This window comes from Nothoprocta perdicaria, unplaced genomic scaffold, assembly GCF_003342845.1.
Source record: "Nothoprocta perdicaria isolate Ctin4 unplaced genomic scaffold, notPer1 scaffold_218, whole genome shotgun sequence".
Lineage (NCBI taxonomy): Eukaryota > Metazoa > Chordata > Aves > Tinamiformes > Tinamidae > Nothoprocta > Nothoprocta perdicaria.
In genome coordinates, this window is record NW_020455399.1 from 1,013,458 (window position 1) to 1,031,420 (window position 17,963).

General features: G+C 58.2%; 1 protein-coding gene across 3 annotated transcripts in view; it reads left to right on the forward strand.

Annotated features, from left to right (window-relative positions):
• HOMER3 (homer scaffold protein 3) overlaps positions 1-17,042 on the forward strand; it is a 27,976-nt gene extending 10,934 nt beyond the window's left edge. Inside the window, exons 1-9 of one of the 3 annotated variants that reach the window (XM_026038865.1) lie at positions 78-210; positions 7,195-7,351; positions 8,414-8,545; positions 9,043-9,150; positions 12,361-12,482; positions 13,383-13,539; positions 14,833-14,943; positions 15,553-15,633; positions 16,019-17,042. In XM_026038865.1, coding sequence (XP_025894650.1) covers positions 206-210; positions 7,195-7,351; positions 8,414-8,545; positions 9,043-9,150; positions 12,361-12,482; positions 13,383-13,539; positions 14,833-14,943; positions 15,553-15,633; positions 16,019-16,207 — 1,062 coding nt within the window. In that variant the 5' untranslated portion in view covers positions 78-205 and the 3' untranslated portion in view covers positions 16,208-17,042. Of the gene's footprint in view, positions 1-77; positions 211-5,799; positions 5,860-7,194; positions 7,352-8,413; positions 8,546-9,042; positions 9,151-12,360; positions 12,483-13,382; positions 13,540-14,832; positions 14,944-15,552; positions 15,634-16,018 lie in introns of those variants that run through there. The other 2 variants (XM_026038864.1, XM_026038866.1) reach the window with 2 other exon arrangements.
• The last annotated feature ends 921 nt before the right edge of the window (positions 17,043-17,963 follow it).

Here is a 17,963-nt window from a genome sequence, read left to right on the forward strand (position 1 = left end):
GCGGGGGGGGGAACGGGGCGTTTCGAGGCAACTGCGAAAGTAGCCGCTCGCAAAGTGAAATTCCGGAGGAAATTTAAAGAGCATCCGGATCCGGAGGGAGAGAGACGGCGAAAGAAAGAGGAAGGGAGAAATAAATCAGAGCGTGGAGAGGATCCGGCGCGGCGCGAGGGAGGCCGGCGAGGAAGGAGCTGCCGCCCAGGCGAGCATGGGGTGAGAGGGGCCGCTTCTTTCCCGGCTTTGMTTTGGTTTTCCGTGGCGGTTGCGCTGCTTTTAAGGCAATTCTTAAAGAAATGAAGGGTTTAAAAGGCGTTTTTTCCCCCCCATTGCAGGCTTGAAAGTTTAGGCTTGCTTTTTATTTTGGGAGGTGGAAAGTAGCTAATTGCAACTCTCTGCAACTTCTTTAAATAAAACTCGCGTGTCAGGGAAGGCTCCAGTGACCCCCGCGTTGGATTAAACGTAAACCGGAGGACGTGTTGGGGGTTGGAGTCGGGCTGTGGTCACAAACTTTCGCAGAAGTTAGAAATTACCCATTTTATTTGGCTGCTGTGACTTCGGTATATGACTCAAGGGAGCCTGCTTGCATTTCTAACAGGATAAATAACTGCTTGAAAATCTCTGGTGCTTCTGTTTAGACCCTCCGATTTTCCCGGAGTGAAATGTGCTGTGTGGATGTGGCAGCAGATTTTCTTTTTTTCTTGGAATGGGAATAGGAGCTTAGCCTGGTGTTTAATTCATGCCCTAGTTAAAAGCTTCAACCATGTAATTTTAAGGAGCTGGCATGTGGTTGGGAGCTTCCTGTGCAAGAAACTCTTCCCGGGCGCTTGAAAGGAGAGCGGGGCTGGAGGAAGCCTGTGATCAGCTCCCCCAGACACTTGGGTTTGACATGAGAGGAGAAATGAGTAAAATTCTTGTTTTCTTGCTGTTTTTTTTTTTTTTTTTTTTTCTCAAGGACTACTCAGATAAAATGAGCAGTAAAGCATCTTAATGAGGTAGGAAAATCCAAGGGATGCCAGGGCGATTCTGCCAGGGATCCTCCGAAGCTGGCAGGGTGGGAGCAGATCCAGGTGACGCCAGGGTGTCCCTGTTTTCCTGTAATTTCCTGGCGATCTGCAAAGTTACTGTAAAAACTCCTGGACTTGCCAGGAAGGGTTTAGCAAGCCCAAGGGCTGGGACTGGCACTTCAAGCTCTGGAGTTAGGRGATGATTCCTGCTCGGACCTATTGTGGTTGCGCCCAGAAGCTCAGCGACCTCCTCAGAGGGCTGCCAGCTCCCATGGAGCGCACTGAGAACGGGGTCATTGTCCCCATCTGCTTAGAGTTTGCTATACAATTATAGTGCTGGAGCAGCAAGATGGTGGTTAAACCAGAGGTGACACTTCCACCCATTATTTTCCTTATTTCCTTTCCTTACCAATCCTTATTTCCACTTACAGTGCCTGAGGCGGTGTCTTTTGGCTCGCACGTTGATCACATCAGGAGCACTGAGTGGCTTTCAGCAGCGTTTGGGTTCCTCTGGGTGCAGAAGAGATTAGCAGAGCATCACCCCTTGCATCGCTCTGAATTCTAGCTAACTTTTTTTAAAAACAGGGGCTCTGGTCTTCGTTCCTCCGTATCAGTTTTCTTCGTAACGTCGTGTTCTGGTTTTCCTGGATGAAGTGTCCCTAGGCTCCTTTGTAGGCATTACTGCATTAGCACCAGCTCTTTGAGGGGCCTAGTTGGGAATAACTCTTGATCCTGACGGAAGGGAATTGAGCTCTGTCCTAGCTAAGCCTTGCGTAGACGTCAGCTCACGTTTTGGATGAACGTTGCTGACTTTCTGCCTATGATAGTGTCCAATATAAGCATGGGTAGATGCCGCTTGCTTCTCAGTGGTGCAATGTAGAGTTTACTTGCTTGTTTTGGGTATGAAGCAGTGAATTTGCCCATTCCCGTCCATCCTGCCATCCCGCTGCCCTCTGCCAAGCGGCAGAGYGGGGCCCAGGAGGGCTGAGCGGGGGTCAGCACCGCACGGAGAGCCCTGGAGGGGCCCCAAGGCCCCCGTGTCCCCACCGCTGCTCCCCGTTACCGCTGGCTGCCTCTTGGAGACTCTCTCAGAACTAGATGCGATCTGGCTTTGCTATTTTTTTTTTATCTTTAAGTGCTTTCCAGCCTCCCAGCGATGCTCTGCGCGTGCCGAGGACGAAGCTCGGCAGCAGCAGTTGTCCCAGAAGGCGAACGTGCGGATCGTGCCGCGGGCGCGCGGGGCGGCGCRGCGGGCGCCCGGGGGCCGGGTTGCTCCCGGGAGGAATGTCCCTGCTCCGCGGGATGTCTCCAAGCGCCCCGCTGCCCTTTCCCCGCGCCTGACCTTGCGCGGCGGCCGCGTTCCCCGCGCCGCCCCGGCGGGAGCCGTTCCAGCCGGGATTCCTGTGCTGCCCTTTATCCGCAGGCAGGCCGGCCGGGCGGCAGCTGCTGCTCGTTCCTGCGCTAAGCCCCGCCGGGTAATCCCTTGGGAATGGGGGAGGCGGCAGGGAACGTGCCCACGTGCAGCCCCGGAGCGGCCCTGCTGCCGCTCGGCTTCGCGGCCGTGCGGGATGGATCCGGGCTCCGTAGGGATGCGAGCAGTGGCCGCACGTTTCCCCCAAGGTGCCGGGATGCRGCACGGAGCTGGGATCCTGTCCGGCCGGAGGGCTGGGCGCCCTCCCGTTATCTCAAGCACGGAGGGTCTGCGCTCTGCTCTCTAACAACCGGTGTCCCGGGGGTCAGTGCCCGAACCCTCGGCTGGCTCTATGGAAGCGCCCGCTCCGTGCGGCTTGGCAACGGAGCCGGCATTCCCAAGGGCTCCGGATGCAGTTGTCCTGACGGAGCTGAACCGTCCGGGGAGCAGTGCAACGGGAAGGGGATGAGGTTTGGCGCTCGGTCCCGTTAACCCACGTTTCCTCCCCAAACGGCGTGGCCGAGCAGCGGCAGCGAGAGATAAAGGGAGACAAAGAGCGGGGAGGGAGGAGGGGGAGGCTTGGATCTCCTGCCCTTTCTGTGCCCCAGTTCTGCTTTGTGAGATACTGGGCTCCGCTGGTCTGAAATGGAGATACCTCTTCCCCCCCACACCGAAGGAAAAAGAAAACCCACCTATTTTACATATATGTRTATATATATGTGTGTGTGTATATGTTTTATGCAGTGGAGGGCCCTCAGGCTGCCTGGGGGGTGCAGCAGGAGGAAGAGCCGTGTCCCTGGTGCAGCCATGCTCCATGTGGATCCAAGGGCTCTCCCACGTGCCCCATTCCGCAGCTCCACAAGCTGCTCGGGGGCCGCCCATATGCCTTGCTTTATGCCCTGCTACGTAGGGTGGCGGTGATGCCAGGGACAGAATTGATGCCGCCTGTCCCCCCTTGGCATAGGGCAGCGCGGGCAGGGTCCCCATCGTGTGTCCTTGTGCCAGGACCCCCATCCAGGGAGCACACTCGGTTCCTTTGGCTTGCTCAGGCCTGCAGCGACCCTAAATTCAGGRCGGAAATAGTGATTTACTGTCCTGGAAATGGTGAAATAAGCAGCTATTCATTCAGAAATCAATTTGGATGCTGTAGTGAGGGGAACAACGTAAGGACCAAGGTGGAAATGAGACCAGCGTGCACTCTTRCATGTTGCTTTGCTGACTGGTGAGTCAGAGGCTCTGGTCAGTGACCGCACTGAAGACGACTGATCCATGAACTCTATCCCAGTGTCCTCCCCTAACACCAGTCACCGTTTTTCAGCCCTCTTCTTGGAGAAGAACCACCAGAATCGCATGAAATAGCATGAAAAAGCTCCTAGGATCAGCAGTGTGAGTTAGATCAGCCCTTAGTTCTGCGTTTAGCTTTTCCTCTTGGCCTGGTAGCTGCACGTCTGCTGCCGAATGCTGCAGACCATCCATGGGGATGCGGGTCCCTATCAGTGGGATGTGGAATAGCTCAGTTTTGCCCTTCCCCCTTGGGCTGGGAACAACTGTCGGCAGAAACACGATCTGGCTCCTTTCCAGTTGCCACCAGGCTCTTGCTGATCCTGTCTGTGTTTAAGCCAGGTCTATGCCCTTTCACTCCTTTGCTTCATTTTTTTTTCTCTTAATTATGTGCGAGGGCTATCCCTGGGGGGGTGTAAGTGGCTTTATTTCCACGTGCCCTTTTCAGTGCGATGTCTGTATYGTCACGGGGCCCTGCAGCCGGGATCAGCAGGAGACGCGTGGGCACCTGGTGATGTGCGGAGTATCCAGTGTGTGCGCTTAAAACCAAGGGAAAAAGGGCTGTGGGGATGGGGAACGTGGTTGTTCGCTTCCTAGGCACTTGCAGGGCTATTTTTAAGCGCTTTGTGGGGCTCGGGGAGGGCAGAGGCCGGCGCTGCTGCACGTGACGGGTTCCTGGTCTCCAATGGGGCCAGTTTCCCCAGTCTCATTAGATCTGTGGATGCACGGAGCTCCTGAGCTCGGTCCCGGGGCCCTCCCCATGGCTCACGTCCCACATTCTCAAYTCCTATTCCTCCCTTTTCTCCTTTTCCTTTGAGTTCTGCTGCTGCCTTCTCCGTCTCTCTGTTCTCCTTGTGCTCCAGCACTTAGTCCCCGGGAGCTTTTGTTTGCTGGGCTTGTCCTAACCTTGCCCGCCCGTAGGCGAGGCTGAAGGGCAGGCTACCAGCCTAGCTGGATCCTCTGCAGYGGATTTCTTGTAACAGCAGGGTCATTTTGTGCCATTTGCTGGATTTAAAAAGCAGATGCTTTCCCCCTCTGCACCAGCGCTTCCAAAGGGGCCCAGCCATCTCCGTGCTGCTCCCAACAGGAGCACAAAGGCCTCCGTGCTGGGGAGCTATGGAGCTCAAGGAGCCGCTTCCCGGGAAGCGCTGCCTGGAGCCGGGCGGGCGGGAGCAGGGAAGCACGGAGCTGGGCGCCGCTCCCGGGGACACGCGCGTTGGCAGCATCGGGTCTCTCTTGAGTGATGAAAGGGGAGACGTGGGGGATAACGGCAAGGGATGCCGCGTGTTTTGCTTCCCGTGGAAGTGTTTGAGGGCAGGAATCTGGTCCCTGGCTCCTGGCAGGCAGGGGAAGCTGCAGAGCTGCCCTGCTGCCGCTGCTCCCGTTTCCCCTTTTTCCTTATTATTACTTTTTCCCCTCTTCTCCCTCCTTTCTCTGCTTTGTTCCCATTCCTGCTGCTTGGTGGGAACACAGTGCTGGCTTTGCTGTGACTGCAGGCCAGGGGAYGTCCTGACTGCCCCCCAGAGCCGCTGTAACCTCGGGTGATGAGCAGGAAAAGCTCCTGCGACACCCCAGCTCATGTGCTTGGAGCCTGGCTGCCCTCCCAAGGCACCTTTGCAGTTGCCGTTTCCCCCGTTCTTGCCTTTTCTTTTTGAGATATGCGGAGTTGGAAGCGTGGCTGATAAGGGGCGGAGGAGGGTGGGGGCCGTTCACTGGAGAGATTAATTTACAAAGCAAATGGGCAGCAGGGCGAGAGCCCAGGGCAGCGGCGGAGGGTCCGCGTCCTCCTCCCGGGAGGGTTTTCCATGGCAATGGGCATTGCYGGAAGCGCCGGAGCCTCCCGGGGGTCCCCATCCCAACAGCCCGCACCAGCAGCCGAAGGGATGCACCGCAGCTTGCCCGGTTGTCTCCCCATAGGGCAGAAGGTTTACTGGGCAATTAGAAATCACCCCGAATTCCGAGCTTGGGGAGCAGCGACCCCCCGGGACACTGCCCGTTCTCCGTGTGCCGAATAACTGCTGCCTCTCCCATCGCTAGGAAATGAATCCCGCGGGAGGCCAAACCCCCACGGAGCCGCAGCCCCGCTAGGAGAGCCGGGACGGGAGCCGCGCGCCGGCGCACGGGCCTCGGTCTGTGCGAGCCCTCCTAGCAAATGTCAGCCTCTAGGTAACGTCCTCGGCGCGGCCGGCCTCAGGGTTAAGGGGCAGGAAGGGTCTTTGGGTGCCGTGTCCGTGGGGATGAGGTGGGGCTTGACCGTGGGCTGCGGGAAAGGGAGGATCTGTTAGCAGAGAGCGGGGAATCGCAGCCTTGCTCCAAAGTTGTGCCCGGGCTGGGTGAAACCAGCCATGGAGGATGCGGCAAAGGGGCTGCTTGGGATGCCCGGAGCAAGGGAGCCGAGTCTAGGATTGTGATCTGGGAACGAGGCTGTGACTGGGAGGCGGGAGGGAGGGTTTTATCTCATCCCTGGGCTTTGGCGCTGGGCTCGGGAAGCACCAGGTCGCCTTCAGGTGCAGGGGAAAGTTTGCTCGTGGTGATTGTGAGGCCTTGAAGTGGAGCCTGGTTGCAAATCCTGGGATTTTGGGGCTTGTGCGTGGCAGGATGGTGGCTGTGCCCGGGCTGTGCTTGGGGAGGGCACGCGGGATGTTTCCCAACGCCACGTTCCACCAGGAATGTGGCCAGAGCCAGCGCCTGAGTTGGAAAGCCAAGTCAAAGCCCAAAGCCAAGCCTTGCTGCGCCGGGGTCATGGAAATTCTCCTTCCCGCCTCCCGAGACGCTCCGGCTGCATCCTGGGGCTCCGCTTCTCGGCTGGCCTGCCACATTCCCGTTCCCAATGGCAGGCCACGCTCGCAACCGCGYGTTGTGTGCTCCAGAGCTTCCTTGAATTCATTCCCGAGTGAATTCCCCGCTTTCCAGCCTGGGATGTGGCCTCTGAGCGCAGGACGCGCTTCCCGCGCGGGAGCGGAGGAAGGAAGAGCYGCCGGAGGGGCCGGCGTCCCCCGTGCGCCCTCCATCCTGCCGCTCCTTGGAGCCGCTTCCCGCTGCTCCTGGGAAGCGAACGTGCAGCCAGCGCGGCGAAGGCACCGCGAGCTGAAGTGCATGGAGAGAGTGGGGGAAAAAGCTTCAAATCAGGCCAAATAGGATGCAACCACGAATCGCTGGCCTAACTCCGGCGCTGCAGCGCTGACGTGCCCGAGACGGGAGGCTGCAACATCCTATATCCTATTATCCGTCCCGGGCTGGATGCTCCTCCTCGGGGGCATGTGCATAGAAGAGCTGAGGTAGCGGGCAGCTCTCCCCAGCGCGGTCCGGCTGCAGCCTCCGGGATTATCTGAAGATATTCAGAGATGGGAGAGGTGCCGGGGCCGTGGGAGCCGCTCTCGGATCCGTGCGGATGAGGCGGATAGCAGAAGTGCCTCCAGCAGTGCAGGATGCAGCCCCAGCGCGAGGAAGTCGGGCGCCCGCCGCACCGCTGAGCTTCCCCTTTGCCCGTTTCCGTTGCAGGGAGCAGCCCATCTTCAGCACCAGGGCCCACGTTTTCCAGATCGACCCGGCCACCAAGCGGAACTGGATCCCTGCCAGCAAACACGCCTTGACCGTCTCCTACTTCTACGATGCCACGCGCAACGTGTACCGGATCATCAGTGTGGGGGGCACCAAGGTAGGGGGCTTGGGTGGCATCACGCAGCTTCACGGCACCTTCCTCTCCAGCCAAAACCTCTGATGGAATTAGTTAAGTTGATCAATGTTGATCATTGGGAAGTCAAGTTGATCATTGGGGAGCCAAGGTGATCAATGAAGTCAAGGTGATCAATGCTGATCATTGGGGAGCCAAGTTGATCAATGTAGTCAAGGTGATCAATGTTGATCATTGGGGAGCCAAGTTGATCAATGTAGTCAAGGTGATCAATGTTGATCATTGGGGAGCCAAGTTGATCAATGTAGTCAAGGTGATCAATGTTGATCATTGGGGAGCCAAGTTGATCAAAGTTTGGAGTCAAGTTGATCAATGTTCAGCATGGGACCCTCCAGCATCTTCTCCTTGGGGAACGGAAGGTAAAAGGGGGTCACTGTTAGACAGGAGACTTGGCGCTGGTGTGCAAAGCACAATGTCTTTCCTAGAGCCGTGGCCCTGTGCAGAAAACCACCTCCATAGATAAATGAAATCAGGAGCTGAGGGGCTCTCAGACGCAGTCACTTCAGTCACATCCACAAACAAGACTAACTCCCCCTAAACTATTCTTGATGGGTTTCCTGCTTTTCTTTTTTCCTGAAGAATTCCAAGGGCAGACACTCGGCACTTTTCCCAGGCAATTTGCTTTGGCTCTACCCTACCCAACAGAGTGTGCTTCCTAATCGCCTGCTTGGGTACTATTGAAGCCCTTTCCTTTATTTTTCATACTTACCCTGCAAATGGGGAACATCAGAAAGTTGCTCGGTCCCTGGAGACCTTCTGCCTCTTATCTTTTCTCCCAGCAACGGGGGCTCACTGAAGCTGACTGTATTTTTTGCAGCAGGCAGCAAAACTGAGATTTTTTTTCATGTCACACAAGCAGGCTAGGCTTTGGTCACCACAAACCCAAAGAACTTAAAAACAAAAAAACAGGGCTCCTACTTGTTCTTCCTATAGGACACAGTGATTCTAGTGGTCAGTGTGCCATAGTGTCACCCCGGGCAGCAGGACAGAGGTTCCTCTGAGCCTTGTTCTTCCCTCTCCACACAGGCGATCATTAACAGCACTATCACCCCCAACATGACCTTCACGAAGACGTCCCAGAAGTTTGGCCAGTGGGCAGACAGCCGGGCCAACACCGTCTATGGCCTGGGCTTTGCTTCCGAGCAGCATCTCTCCCAGGTAACGCTGTAGGTGCCGGCAGAGCTTTGATCCCAGCCCGGGAATGCTCCAGAATTCCCACAGGAGACAGCAGCTTCGGAAGGGATTTAGGATCCTGGTGTCATGCTGTTCCCGCTGTGCTAGAATCTAATGCGAAGATGATGGGGGGGGGGGGGAAGAAAAAGCTGTAAAATAATATTTGCATAGTGTTTTGAACGTTACAGATGGAATTAGGACTTGAGGTCCAACTTTTAAATWACTTTTAAAAGCATTATCCCTACTGGGTGTGCTATTGGGGCTCAGCTCATTCCCCAATGCTGGCAGCTTGGTGGATAGGGGTGACGGGACCCCAAGGGGGTTCCTGGGTTTGAGCTGCATAGAAAGTCAAACCRCGTTGAACGGAGCAGCCAAGCGGGGAAGGGCAGCCCTGACGTCGCTTTGAGCTTGTTCTGCTCACAGTTTCGGTCTAGTTCTTGTTTTGGTCTAGCTGCTGAGCTCACTTTGCCTCTTCCTCCTAGTTCGCCGAGAAATTCCAGGAGGTGAAGGAAGCCGCCCGCTTGGCCAGGGAGAAATCCCAGGACAAAACGGAGCTCACCAACCCTGCGCTCAGCCTCACGTCTCACCAGGTGAGGCCGGGGGGCGCGGGGGGGTCCGGGGACAAGGGCCCCGTGCTGATACCTGGTGCTGATAGAGGTCACTGGTGGGAGCTTCCCCCTTCACCCACCCCGAGGGCTGCTTTGCCACACACRGGTTGGACATTCACGTGTTGATGCCACCTATGAGGTCACTCTACTGAGGCAGATAAGCAGTAATTAATTAATTAATTAAAGTGGGGCTCCTGGGAAGGTTCCTACCCCTCCCTCATTGCTGGTTGAGGTGCCAAAGCCACTTGAGGTCTGACGAGGCAGCGCTGGGGGAGCCGTTCTGCTCCTCGGGGCTCCTTGGCCTCCCGGTGCTCCCTGTGACCCTGGTGGGCAAGCAGCGTCCGGGAGCGCGGGATGCAGCAGCGGGAAGGGGAACACGTGGCTTCTGCAACAGCTTCCCTTGCTGGAGGTGACTTCTTAGAGCTGGTGACCAAGGAATCCTGGCCAAAATTTCCGCGTTTGTCTTATTTCTGCCGTGGAAAAGAAGCATCTGCCACATGAGAGCAGAACTCTCCATGGCCCCTTTGCAGCTCTCTGCCGGGGTGACAGCCAGGCGCTCAATTCCCTTTCCCCCAGGAGACACAGCAGAAATCCCAAGCCCAGCACGGGTCGCTCTCGCACTCTGCACTCGGGATCGTTACCMGTCTCCCTGCGTAGCTGAACCAGCTCCAGCAGCAGCGGGATGTCAGGGAGGGAAGACGTGGCAGGGAGTTTTACTCCCTCTTTATCTTATGGTGCAGCAGTCCGGAGGGGCCGGTGAAGGTGCCTCCCAAATGCCCCTTTCCAGAGGGGCCAGTGAAGGTGCCTCCCAAATGCTGCTCTCCGGAGGGGACTGCACATTTCCTCGAGCTCCAGGCCATAGCAGAGGGTCTATAGGATGGAGGCTGCAGCCTTTAGGCTGAGTCCAGATGGAGTGGCAGTGGAGGAGGAGGAGGAGGRRGGYGAGTGGCACCTTGGCCTGCAGGGAAAAGAGGGGGAGGCGGAGGCCCTGGCTTTGCAAAGCCAGGCTTTGCAAAGGCTGCAAATGCCATGTGGGGTGGGAAACGAGGGGAAAATCTGCGTAGCTCATGGCTGCCAGAGCCTCTCTCTGCCTCGTGCTAACGGGTGGGAAGGGAGACAGCAGAATGGGAATAGCTGAGCCAGCCCTTCAGCCGGGAGACGCTGTGCTCAGCAGCTGGTGTCCAAGGCAGTGCTTCACAGTTGGCTGCGGCCGGGAGAGCTCCCGGCCCGGGAGATGGAGGCTGGGAGTTGGGATGCTCCCAGTGCTGTTCGCACCAGGCAAAACGCAGCAGGAGTCRGAGCAGGACACGTGCGTCCGCCCTGTGCTGGGGGGAGCAGGAGGGAGGTGGCTGGAAGTGCTGGTTAGATATAGAGCAGCGAATGGCCTCGAATTCCCCATTCTTAGCCCATTCAGCAGGGCTCAACCTCCCCGCTCACTTGCCCGTCTCTGAGCTCCTGCATGGGAACACAGGACCCTGGTGACACGCGGTGACACCAGCCGTGTCCCCCGCTCGCAGGCACGTGTGCCACGTCCCAGCCTGCACGGACACCAGCCCCGGCACCCACCGCTCCTTTCCACTGGCCCCTGGCTCCTTTCCAGGCTCTACAGCGCTGGAGATGCGCACATGAGCCTCATCCTTCAATAATTGATTGTGCTGCTGTTTGCCAGGGAGGAGAGCGCGGATCTGTCTCCTGTAATTAAATCAGGTCTCCCTGGCTTTTCTGCCTCTCTGCCAGTTTATTTAGGCTCCAGACTTTCGGAGCGGTGGAAATCCCTGGAGAGCAGCTCTCCCCTGCTGCTCTCTAGGATCTTGCAGGCCACTTTTAGCATCCCCATCACAGAGATTGTCAGGGGGATGAGAGAGGCAACAAAACCAAGTGGAGCATCTGCAACTGCCACCTGGTTTAGCYGGATCGCGGGGGTCAGGTGCCAGAACAGGAAACTTCTGCCCCTGCRTTTTGAAGGTCTTGGCTCTCGGTCAGTCCCTGGAAGGTTTCTGCAAGCCGGTGCTCCACACATCTCCTGGCCCGCTCCGTCCCTATTTATAGGTGTCAGCCGACTCCGAAGCAGGTGGCTGTGGCTGTCCTTACCAGTGGCATTTGAGGGCTACCTATGAACCCCGTGGGCTCACCAGCCACCTGGTCTCTCAGCCCCCATCTTCAATATCCCCCCRGCTCAGTCTGCAGCCTGTCTTTTTATAGCTCCTGGCCTTGTCTGTGCCAAGTCTTCTCCTTGCCGTGAGAGACGGGAGAGGAGCTGTGGAGACGGGGTCCTCTGGAGAGCCTGGAGGGTGTGAAGTGCTCTGTGGGCTTTGCATTTGCACGTCTGCTCCCCTGTTGCTTCCTTCCAGTCTGTGAGCGTGAATTGTGCATTTCTGCTAGCTCTGGCGTGTGCAGGAGCATGGAGCTATAGGGACCGGGGGTCCCCTTTGGGACAGGGACTTGGAGTCTCTCCTCCCATCCCTTTGGAAAGGGGCTGCTGCATCGAGCAGTAACCGCATTCCCTTGCCCTTGAGCCGGTGTCTTAATCCCAGGTGCAGAAACTGGACTCACAAGCGAACCAGGTGGCCTGTCAGGTCTGTTCTTTCGCTGAGAAACAGCAGAAAAATGCCGTTATAATRCTCAGCACAACCCTGACCACCTGCAAGGGGCAGTTTGGGCAGCTYGGCGCGTTGTGCCCAGCCACGAGGCTCGGATTGCGCTCGCGTTTCTCAGGGGGACGTTGAAGGCCAGAAAGTTCAAGCTCAGATAAGGAGGGCGGCAGAGGCGCCGTGCGCGGGCTGCGGTCCCACCTGCTCGGGGTGTCCGTTCCCCAGCCGAGCTGCTCCGGCATGGCACGGAGATGGGAAGAGGGAGCCGAGCAGCTGCCGCAAACWGGGAATGCGGCAGCTCGTCTGTCTGGGAGGAATCCCAGCTGGGCTCTAGCCCTTAGCGTGCTGGGATAGATGCTCTGAAATCACARTTAACCCCCAACTCTTGCTAATGAGCTGTGTGCAAGGTCCATGCCAGCCCTTGTCGCGGTGAGCACGGTGCTGCCTGGGAGATGGGGCTCAAACACCAGGGATGCTCCCAAGATTGCAGCGCTCGGAACCCGCGTAGCGAGCCGGCCCGCGAGCGGGTCTGCAGAGAGCCTGTGGCCCCGTGTCTTGGGCCTCGCTGCTGCACGCTAACCACCTCTTCCTCCTCTCCCAGGTGCTGCCCAGCCCCATCATCAGCTCCAACGGACCAGGAGAAGACAAGCTCTTCCGCAGCCAAAGTGCCGATGTGGAGATAACAACGGAGAAGGAGCGGCTGAAGAAGATGCTTTCGGAAGGGTGAGGCTGCCTGCGCTACTCTCCGGGCTCCTAAATTGTCAATTCCAGAGGAATTTGGAGAATGTCTCTGACGTCACAGGGTCCCCAAATGACAGGCTAGTCCCAGCCCAAATGTCATCAACTCAACGATTCCYTATTCACGCAACCAAGCACCGTCCCAGGTCCTCTCTGAAACCTGTTTCCCTTCTTCCCCAAGAGAAGGTTTTTCCAGCTTGGAGGTGAAATCTGCTGCTCAGGCAGTGTGGGAAAGACGAGGCTCTGCGCCCGCAGCAGTGAGGAGCTGGTGCCAGTTATCCACAGATCAGTAGTCGGTGATAGCAGAAGATGTTCACACTTCCCCGGCTAGCCTGAGGCTGCATTTGTGTTAATTCCCCTGAGGATTCTAGCAAAATCTCTGCTACTTCTGGTCTCTGTCTGTTAAAAAGACTCCAGGCTGGATTCCTGTAGCGCCCATGGAATTTCCAGCTAAATATTTGGAATATATTTAAATTAAAAGCAAGCGTCTCTTGCTACCTGCTCCTAACTGCAGGTTGGTAGTGGTTGCRTTCAAAGCAAGCTCGGATCTAACAAGGGTTTAAAAATGGATTCACAATCCCACTTTGCAAAGCTCATTGCTAGTAGCTGGATCTCTCCCCCGYCGCTAAACCCACAGTGAGATTTCTGCAGACTTCTCCAAGTGAAATATTATTTGGGGATGGAGGAAAGAGATGCAAATTCATGGATGGGATGTGCATTAAATGTTGGGAAGCAAAATGGAAGCGAAACTGCTAGGGATGCAGGAGCAGGGAGCTGCTCGGCGCTTTGACGCCCTTGGTTCACGGTACGTTCGCGCTGCGGGGAAGGGTCCCTCGCGCCGAGACTCCCCCGCGGTCCCTGCACGGGCCCTGTTCTCTCGCGCAGCTCCGTGAGCGAGGTGCAGTGGGAAGCCGAGTTCTTCAGCCTCCAGGACAACAACAGCAAGCTCGTGGCCGCCCTCCACGAAGCCAACGCCAACGTGGACCAGTGGAAGAAGCAGCTGGCTGCGTACCAGGAGGAGACGGAAACGCTGCGGCAGCGGGTGAGACACGGGGGTCCCGGCAGAGCTGGTCAGAGGAAACCCCGTCCCTGCATGGATAAACCAGGGCACAGAACCAGAGAATCCGGGTTTCCCTCTTAGACTTTTCTCCGCGTGGTTCCCAGCTATTGGCACTATCAAACAAGGGCCCCGTTCCCCGGGAGCTGGGCATCAGGGCAGGCTTTGGGACTGGGTGACGATCCCTCTGTTCGCTATGAGGTCGCTCCATCTGCTGTGATTAGCTCGGATCCGGGYGGCAGCCTCATGAAACCCGCCTGGCACAGCACAAACGCCGCCTTGTTCGGCTGGAATAATGGGATCTTTTGACCTGGGCGATGTCGGAGAGGCCGTGGAGCAGCTGAGGAGGCCTCTGTGCGCGGGCAGGGCAGTGACAGTCACACGCTCGGGCTCCTCGGGAGCGGAGAACCGGAAAGCATCCAGAAAAAAGGGTTTGGGGCCCTTAGGGATTGGGCCGGGAAGGGACTCGGGAGYGCTGGTGAGGGAGGCGTGAAGCTGCTTTGCTTCTCGATCGCTCATTCCAAAGCCAGCAGGGATTTACAGCAGTTCACAGCTGCTACACATCACACTGAYGTGTACCACAGTGTTCGGGGAGAAGATCTGCTTCTCGAAGGGTGGATTCTGGCTGTGACCACGAGCCTGGCAGCTCAGGGCCAGTGTCACACGAGTCCCAGCACGTAGGAAAGTGGCACACGGGGCTCCAAGGCCCCTCTGTGTGAGAGCTCCCCTCCCTGAAGCTGCCCCCAAAGCCCCGTGCAGACCTAGTGGGAGCTCAGGGCCCTGCGGAGCTGCTGCAGACCATCACACGAGCCTTTCAAAATGAATCCTCCCCATGCATAATTCAAGCCACAGGGCTGCGTTTTTCAGGAATGGGGAGAGGATCTGGGCAAACCCTTCCCTTGGCTTTGCTGTGGCGGAGCTGCACTGAGTCCCTTGTCCTTGGCCAGGACCTGCCCAAGGGTGTGAAGGGAGCTGGATCCGACCATCCTTATGGATCGCAGGCTTATGAAGTCTGTGCTTGGTGTCAGCCAGACTTTGCTGGAAGCTGAGACTGCAGGAGAAGGCAGAGAGAGGATCTCTAGCCAGATTTCTGCTCCAATGCCTTTCCGTGCACGATCTGCACAGAGGGGAAGCAGGGAATCTTTGCCAGGTTGGGAGCTGCCACCGTGTTGTGAGCCTGGTTTGCAGTAAAGCCAAAATGCCCCAGGGTCCGACCGTCATCGGCGAGGGCCAGGACRCGTCTCTGAGCGTCCCTCTCCCATCCCCGCTCCCGCGCAGGTGGCGGAGCTGGAGTCGCAGGGAGCCCCCGACTCGGCCGCGGAGAACAGCAAGGAAGACCTGAGCCAGACGCTGGAGGAGCTGGAGCTGCTCATCAAGACCAAGGATGAGGTAACGGCGCCGGCGAGCGCCGGGCAGGGCCCGCTCTGCTCCGGGACGTGTGCGAGCGGGAGCCACCCGCGCCGCTCCACATCCGTGGGGATGCAGAGCCGGGACTTCCCAGCACAAAAGGTGGGGTGACGGGAGCCCGGACCCCTTCCCCTCTGCCCTCAGTGCAATGGTAGCCTCTTGCTGTAAACGAATGATTTAAAGCGCAGTTTTAATTACGGGGGCTGTGAAGGAGGGGAGTGTGTAGAGAATTGCTCGGAAGCGAGCAGCAGCAGGCTGCACATCCACAGGGATGGACGCGGCTGAAGCAGGGCTGCAAGGACAGGGGTGCAGAGCAGAACGYGGAGGCCACCGGGCCTCCCTGGGCTCAGCTGGTCTCCATCAGGCACCAGGCACTTGGAAGAGGCTAAGAGCAGAAGTGGAAGGCCACAGAAGCGGGCTATTGAGGGAGACWCATTTGGGGCTGGATGTGATTATGYGACCTTGRAGTGAGGAGGAGAGCCCYGGGTGACATACACGGCGGGAACGGGTCCTGGGTGACATACACGGCGGGAACAGGTCCTGCCGTGACGGGGTGGATCTGGTGCCGTGCTCATTCTCGTTGTGCCCTAGGAAATTCAGATGCTGAAGAGCCAGAAGTGCAGCCGATGGGAAGCAGAGGGCGAGCGCGAGGAAACGCTGCAGAAGCTGCAGGTGAGGATGGCAGATCTGGGGCACCTCCGTGCTCGGCGCAGACACATCTGTCCCCGTTTCTCATTTAAACCAGAGTGATTCCTGCAGAGCTGCCAGGTCTGCCTCTGGATGATGGATAGTCCTCGCTTATGTCTCTATCCTCCGGCACCCTCCCCGTGTCTCTCGGAGATGCAGCACGGGGCGCAATGAGCGGGTGGTGGCAACAGCCTGCAAATGCTCCCTGCTAGTGGGGTGGGAGCTCGAGMTAGGACACGCAATACAAGCAGCAGCGCAGCCCGGGGTGCCGGGGCTTGGCTGTGCGTCGCAGATAAGAGCAGCTCCGCGGGGCCCCCCGTGTTCCCCGGGGAGCTGCGTCACGGCGCCGTGTCCCCGTGTGCCCGTGCAGGAGCTGGAGACGCGCAACGCGGAGCTGGAGCGGCGCCTGCACCTGGCCGAGCAGACGCTGGCCGAGAGCCTGGCGGAGCGGGAGAAGATGCAGAGCGAGGTCATCAAGGTGGCCGAGATCATGGACGTGAAGATCTTCGAGCTCAGCGAGATCCGCCAGGGACTGGCCAAGCTGGTGGAGAGCAACTGAGGAGCGGCGCCCACGGAGGGGACCCTGGACGGCACCGGTCCCCGGCAGCACCCCGAGCCACACAACAGCCTCCYGGCCCCTTGGGGCAGGGTGCACCCRATACCAGCAGCTGCCTGGACYGTGYGGAGGCCCCCGCGGCCACGGACCGCCCGCTGAGCACCCATGGAGCGGACAGAGCGCCCCGAGCTCCCGGGTCCTCCCCAGGGAGCGTCCGCACGCGGCGGCCGGGCTTCTCGGCTGTCCCGTGCTGCCCCCGGCCTCCCTCTCGCCAACACTTGCATCTCCCACCTTTTTACCGTCCTTTTCTAGGGAAGGGGCTGAGCAGYCTTCGTGGTTTTTTTCAGTAGCTTTTTTAGGGAACCTCTTGCCTTTTGCGGAACGTGCTGCTTCTGTTCGCTTGCCTTGGCAGGGAGCAGAGGTGCCAGCTCACCCAGGACTCCGGCTGCTCCTTTTTTCCTTGCCCAGGCCCTGACCAGAGCCTCTTTAGGAGGATCCAGTAAGGCCGGTCACTGTCAGGAGCTCCAGGTGGAGCAGAAGTCCCCACCAGAGCCCCAAGGTGCTTGTTGCTCCACGTTTCCTTTCCCCTGTTCAGGTGCATCCTCCAGAGGACCTGCAGGTTCTGCAGGTTTTGAAGCTCTTTTTGCTTTGGCATGGTGGTTTTTAGGGCTTCTTGAAGCGGCGTTAAGCTGAGAGCACCGGCCTGGCTGGCATGGGGGCGTCTGGGAAGCAGGACACCCCTCCCCAAGGGGACGTCCAGCCACTTGCTAGATGAGTTTCTCTCCCTGCCTCTACGGACTGCACTTAATTGGAATTAAATGGAGCAAATTGCAGTTGCTCATGGATTTTTTTTCTTTTCTTTTGAGTAGAGAAGCGGCCCTGAGCGCTGCCCTGCCCTGCGTCAGAGCCCCTGGGGCAGGGGACGGGTCCCAGCTCGCAGGGCTTGGCCAGCCGGCGCGGGAACGTGGAGCGGCYGGGGCGAGCTGGGGCCGCGGGCTGTGGGATGGGAGCGGAGCGGGGCCCGGGAGCCGGGAATGTCACCCCAGGGCGCCCTCCAGCCCCTGTGTCTGTGCTCAGCCCCGCAGCGTCTGCACAAAGTAGTTAGTGATCATGCAGGAATGTTGCTGGATTTGGGATCTTTCTCATTGCTGGTTTTTGCYGCTATCGGCTAGGCAAAGGTAGCCATAATCCTGGGAAGGTTTCGCCGACCCGCAGGAATTCCAGTGATCCCAGAGTGATCCCGGATGCTGAGAACCCGGAGCCGGCGCCTCTCTCGCCCGCTGCCCCAGCGCGGCGCCCGCGAGTCCGGGCGGAAAGAGCTCCGGCTCCTTGGGAATGCGCTGGAGCCGAGACCACTGGTGACTGTGCCGGTCTGGGCAGAGCCCTTCCCTCTCCCGGGCAATGCTGAGATTTCCACAGGCGTGTGCCCAGGGAAGGGTTTTTCTCCTGGGGATTTGCTTGGTTTCTTCTTTTCTTTTTATTTTTTCTCTTATTTTTTGCATGATTCACTCCCATGACTGTGTTGGGCTGGGGCTGCTGTAGCGACACTTGTTGCAGGGTATTTAGGAGGGGGGAAGGAAGGAATGTGGTCCTGTTTGATCCCTGCGGGAGCAGCCTGGTTTGAAATAGAGACGAGCTCTGAGCTGGGCCTCCTTGGTCTGGATCTCTCGCTGCAGCGCTGGGGACGCAGGGGGGATTTGGGGCTGGGGGAAAAGGGAGATTAAGGCAATTCTGGGTGTTCTAACTTCCACCACCGCTG